The sequence below is a fragment of the Octopus bimaculoides genome, chromosome 14 (assembly GCF_046866305.1).
Source record: "Octopus bimaculoides isolate indiv1 chromosome 14, ASM4686630v1, whole genome shotgun sequence".
Lineage (NCBI taxonomy): Eukaryota > Metazoa > Mollusca > Cephalopoda > Octopoda > Octopodidae > Octopus > Octopus bimaculoides.
Genome location: NC_142941.1, coordinates 38030307 through 38036604, shown reverse-complemented (window position 1 = coordinate 38036604; position 6298 = coordinate 38030307). Strand labels below are relative to the sequence as shown.

Sequence of the window (6298 nt, the reverse complement as noted above, 5' to 3'; positions counted from 1 at the left end):
GTGGCTGAGCACTCCACAGACACGTGTACCCCCAACGTAGTTCTCAGGGAGACTCAGCGTGACAAGGCCAGCCCTTTGAAATACAGGTACTACTCATTTTTGCCAGCTGAGTGGACTGGAGTAACGTGAAATAAAGTGTCTTGCTCAAGGACACAATGCGTCATCGGGAATCAAACTCACGAAATTATGATCGTGAGCTGAATGCCCTAACCACTAAGCTACGCGCCTTCACAGTTTTCAACTGGTGCATATTTTGTCAACCCCGAAAGAATAAAAGGCTAAATTGACCCAGGTGGAATTTGAACTCAGAATCTGAAGACAGATGAAATACTACTAAAGATTTTGTCCTGCATGCTAACAATTCTACCAGCTCACTGCCTTTATATGAATACTAGTAATAAGAACACAAATGGATGCAATATGTCAAAAATCAACAAAAATAATGTAAATTCTATGAGTAGCCCTAATAATAAGCATAAGAAAAAAATTAATGATTAGGGTATAACTATAATCATAGGATTCAAATGCACCAAGTATTCACTGGTAATACAACCAGTGCAAGATCCGTAGAGAAAGAAACACAATTTGGGGATTTACAAAGTAGAAATAAGTATAGTGAGTGAACAATGAATTTAGTTATAAATTTGGAGCAAAGATAGGGGATTCACCAAAGCTCAGTTCTCAGCTCCAACCAATTCATCGTACAAGCTATCATAGAGGAGATTAAGATTAAGACCGGTTGTCTGTGGGAACCCATACAAGTTCTTGTTGTTGAATCTATAGTAGAGTTAAAGAAGGAATTCCAGGCATGGAAGCTAAACCTAGAATTGGGAAGCCTCAAGGTTAACTTAGCAAGGACTAAGTTATCGGGAAGTACGGAACGAGATAAGATCTTGGTATTGCCAGGGAAATGGCCTTGTTCAATATGCTGAAAAGCAATAGGTATAAACTCCATATAGGCGCAAAAGTGTCTGTGTGGTAAGTAGCTTGATTACCAACCACATGGTTCCGGGTTCAGTCCCACTGTGTGGCACATTGGGCAAGTGTCTTCTGCTATAGCCTCGGGCTGACCAAAGCCTTGTGAGTGGATTTGGCAGACAGAAGCTGAAAGAAGCCTGTCATATATATATATATGTATATATATATATATATATATATATATATATATATATATATATATATATATATGTATATTTTGTGTGTCTGCGTTTGTCCCCACCACCATCGCTTGACACTCAATGTTGGTGTGTTTACGTCCTTGTAACTTACCAGTTTGGCAAAAGAGACTGATAAAATAAGTACTAGGCTTACAAAGAATACGTCCTGGAGTCGACTTGTTTGATTAAAGGCAGTACTCCAGCATGGCCACAGTTAAATGCCTAAAACAAGTAAAAGAATACTGTACACAATGTAAGTTAAAAGCATTTAAGAGATGTAGACTGACAGCTTTGTATGAGACAGATGCACTGGAGTAATATATACCATGAGCATACTTGAAATAAATCCTCCAAAATGCCTTGATGGCTCACTAGAAGCAATCTAACACTTCAGTTTACAGTGTGTCATAATTAACAGGGTAAGAAATGGTACAGAAAGTATAACAGCCAGAGTAAGAAAGGGCTGGACAAATTTCAAGGAGCAATCATCCCAAAGGTAAAGTGTTCACTACTGTAGCCTTGTATTAACCAATGAATAGAATTTATTTGATGCAAACTGTGTCGAAGCCCAAATCATTTTGTAATCATGAGGTTCTAAGTTCAGTCCTATTGTGTGGCAGCTTGGGCAAATGTCTCCTACTATAGCCCTGGCCTGACCAATGCCTTGTAAGTGAATATCGTTGAAGGAAACTGTATGGAAGCCTGTCATGTATATGGGGGTGTGTGCTGAAAATGTCCTGGTTTTGAGTAAAAGAAAAGATAGGAGGATCAGTTAGTTATGAATTTATCCAACATATTTCCATCTCAGATTCTCACTCTTATTACAGTGATCTTTCAGTTTTTCTAAGCTCTGCAAAAGAACTCAGAAGCCTCTTGCAATACCCTTAAAGCCAGGAACTTTCCAGCACCCTCTCATATGTCACTTGATGATCAGTATTTGTTTGCTTACAGGCATTAACCCCCATGCCATTCTAGGAATTTGATGTAAGAATAAGAAAAAACACATCCAGCACGTGTGTATACACTAAAACTGCCAAATGCCTTTCCATACATGCAGATCATGAATATCCAAATGAATATTAGAATGTGTGTGTGTGTGTGTGTGTGTGTGTGTGTGTGTGTGTGTGTGTGTGTGTGTGTGTGTGTGTGTGTGTGCATGCATCTGTGTGTGTGCAGACACATGCATGCTATATTTTCTCTATGTAAAAAATCCTTCACTAGAACTATATGCTTGAGTCAACTACATGATATTGATAAGGTCTAATAAACTGAAATATGTCCTATCATTTACCAGTTAACAAAGATCAGACTGTCCTTTCCTTAAATATGAAAATTAATTTGAGAAATTAATTCTTAATTTATTTTTTGAAATTATTTCCCCTTTTCTTTGAGTCTTTGTATGCAGCTATTACTATTATTATTTAGTTTCCATTCTTCAACTGGAAGAGAAATTTTTAATTAAGAAATGTTTGCATACAATATTTAGTACATCACTCCCCTTTCCCTTACATATATGTTTGGTTGTGTTTGATGTTCTTTCACTATTGCTTGTTATTTGACCCAAAATTAACTTCACTGAAGCAAGCCACTTATTTAATCCATTCCACTCATGTTCACATTCAGTTCAGAATTTAGGCTTAGCTAAACAAGTTACCATATAGAGTAGAGTTTCTCAACTGTTTTTAGCCTATGAACTCTTTTGATTCCTATTTCACTCAGATGGACCCGCATAACCATTCAAGATCTAAAAAAAATTCTATTATATTTTCATGATTAAATATTATTAGAAATTGTATTAAAAAAATTGTTAAAACGTTTTGTATATTGTAGAAGTAAAACAAATTTATATGCGCATAAATTTTAACAACAAAATTTTACATGGGTCCCCAAAGGCTCATATGGACCCCAGGTGAGAACCAATGGTTTCGAGCCTTACAATTTGCAGAGGCCTCAGAATAATTAAAATGCTTATATGTTTTCAATTTTTATAAGACTTTCTATTGTAATTCTTTAAAGAAGGGGCCCGCAAAGCATTATATAGCTTAAGACCCCGCTAAATCTAAAATCAGCACTGATCCCTTTCTTTTTCTCTTTTTTTTTTCAGGATTAGTATACCCTGGACAACATTATCTAATGTGACCACTTTAAGACAGTTTGAGAGAGATTTGGTTGCCAGCTGCTATTTTCAGCTGATCAAGTGACTATGTGAGGCTCTCTTGACGACTTGTGTTGCTGTTATTGTTTAGGCCCAATTCAGCCCTGATTGAACAGACCTATGATCAAAGACGTTCCAGCCATGACCATACCAATGTATTTTCAGGACTAGTTTGCTCCTGATTACATTATCCCATGAGCCACTTTATAAAACAGTGGGTGCAATTTAAAGGAGATTCAGCAGCTATTTCTAGCAAGTTCAGTGACCATGCAGAGGATCCCTCATTCATTCATGTTTCTCCAATTGGCTTTTCCATTCTTTTCTTTCTTTTGTTTAGCCTCAGGTTAGACCTATGGTCACACATTTACAAGCTGTGACCAGTCATTTTTTTTTTCCAGGAAAAAATGTACACCAGATTATATTATCTTATGCATCATTTACACAGATGATGTTGTTTGAGAGGAATTTGGCTGCTATTTTTTATGAGGCACTCACCCATGTAGGCAGTCTTTCATTGGCTGATATACTTTTATGTTCATGTTGAGCTTGAATGTTAGGAAGCCTCATGAACTATGATGAGAGCTTTTATATAGTTGTTTGACTAGCTAGAAAAAACAACCAATTCTTCCTCCAACTCATTCACCTCCCCTACTATCTCCCCAAAGGAACAAATACATGTAACTGTAATATTTGTAATGGTGATACTAATAGTAGAAAAGGTAGGAGGAGGATAGTGATGGTGATGATGATGATGAGAAGGAGGCGAATGAAGATGAAAAGGAAGAGGAGGAAAAGGAGGCGAAGGCAGCATAATGGCAATTGTACTATCCATGTTTGTCCATGGAGGCGATGAGGACCATTTAGTCATCCTTAAAGATGACTAATTATTTGCATGTTTACTTTGTTTAAAGTAAAGAAGAGCAGTGCACTGTCAATGTAACTTTCATGTCCATGGTCATCTTCAATCTAGTGGCAAAACCAGGTCAAGATGATTGGGGATAGAGATGGGTGTAGTGGATGACCAAGATGTTTTCCTTGCTTCATCTCATTCACTGCACTTCACAATGCATTGCTGCAACCATCTTCCCTCTGTTGAACCATGAACATTTCTTCCACAGATTTTACCAGATCCACTCTTCATAGGCAAGCACTAATATGTTACTTAATTCATAACTGCGACCACGACTGGAGCTTCTATTTCAGGAACAATAGAGGCTAAAAGGTAGTTCCACTCTCCTTAAAATCCAGGAATTCCTGATGCAGGACCCCACTACAAGATGCAACAACATGGTTGTATGGCTAAAACGTTCACAGTCCTGAGGTTCTGGGTTCAATTCCATTACTTGGTATCTTGAGCAGGTATCATTTGTCATAACCACAAACTAACTCCAGCCTTGTGAGTAAAACTGCATAGGCAGAAACTATAGAAAGTCCAATGGATAACTTGTACCTGTAATTCCAATGGTTCAGCCATCTCATGTATTGTGTTCTAGAATTGTTTGAAGATTAAAATAAAGCTTCACTCAAGAATACTCAGCCACTTGCATGCTAAGTGAATGGGCAAGTAGTTAATTCAGTTGAACAAATAAATAAATGATATCCATTATTAAAGCTGACAGAGATTCATTTGTTTTACTTACTTTAACTTTTAAGCTTTTAAACCTTTAGCATTCAGATAATCGTCCAACCCATGCTAGCATGGAAAGCGGACATTAAACGATGATGGTGATGATGATTATTTTGTCAAATATAATGCTTATTTATTCATATTGTTTCAAATTAATCCTGTATTATCTTGTGGCTTTGAGATTTTGATGATGTGATTTTTTTGTTTTTAGAATGATATCAGACCTGGCCAGTTTGAACGTAATACAATTAGAATATTAGGGTTGGATGGTCAGTTTAAATGCTAATGGGTTGAACCAGCTGTATCTGGCTCAAATATTCTACTTGTTTGTTCAAACTGGCCAGATCTGTCCTCTCACACCTACCCTACAATGTCATTCTGAAAATAAACCAATCCCGTTTTTGAAATCTTGGAGCCACAAGATAATGCATGATAAATTCAAGATAATGTGAATAAATGAACATTAGATTTGAGAAAATAGTATGAATGCTAAATGGTCAACCACAACAGCAACAACAACAGTAGTATTAGAAAGAGAAACAACAATGTCAGTAACAGTAATACAGGCTGCATCATCATCATCATCAACTTCATCGTCACTGTCATTGTCATCATCTTCGTTATCCTACTCGTCATCGTTATAATTGTCATTGTCGTTAGCATCATCATCATCATCATCATCAACATTGTCGCCGTCATCATCATCATCATCTTTATCATCATCATCATCATCAACATCGTCGTCATCATCATCATCATCATCTTCGTCATCACTATCATCATCGTCGTCGTCATCATCGTCATCATTGTCATCATCATCATCATCATCATCATAATCATCTGTCAGTAGTGGGAGTGCAGCAGAAGCAGCAGCAGTTGTGATGGAACAGGTGGAAGTGATGGCATCGGTGTCCGCAGCAGCTGTGATGGAATTGGAGGAAGTGGCAGTGGTAGCAGCAGCAGCAACAGCATCATTCTCATTGTCATCATCATTGTTATTCTCATTATCAGTGTCATCATCACTACCACCATCAACAGCAGCAACTGCTATAGTGGTAGTAGTAGCAGCAGCAGTAACAACAGCAGCAGAAACAGCAGCAGCAGTAGTAAAATGACAAGTTCCAATAAGTGCAATTTTATTTTTAGAAATCAATTGTCTTCCACCTTAATGTAATTATTATCATCCTCATCTCTGTCATCATTGTCGTCATCATCATCGTCGCTCCCACTACCACCACTAACATCATCATCATCATCATCATCATCATTGTAATCATTGTTATTTGAAAGTTATAACTGTCACCAGAACGAAGGCGGAAATGAAGATTGTATGATGTCAGCATTTGGTTAAAAACTGTG

The 6298-nt window shown here is 37.3% G+C and overlaps 1 protein-coding gene across 7 annotated transcripts in view; it reads left to right on the top strand.

Annotated features, from left to right (window-relative positions):
- Positions 1–6298, top strand: part of LOC128249436 (protocadherin alpha-6-like) — a 179244-nt gene that overhangs the window by 102990 nt on the left and 69956 nt on the right. For 3 of the 7 annotated variants that reach the window (XR_016244378.1, XM_052973130.2, XM_089363274.1), the window contains one exon: positions 3262–6228. The exons of the other annotated variants lie outside the window; for them this stretch is intronic. Coding sequence is in view for 2 of the 3 variants with exons in the window: in XM_052973130.2 (XP_052829090.2) it covers positions 3262–3296 (35 nt within the window). In the remaining variant the exon portion in view is untranslated. Of the gene's footprint in view, positions 1–3261; positions 6229–6298 lie in introns of those variants that run through there. 7 annotated transcript variants of the gene reach the window in all.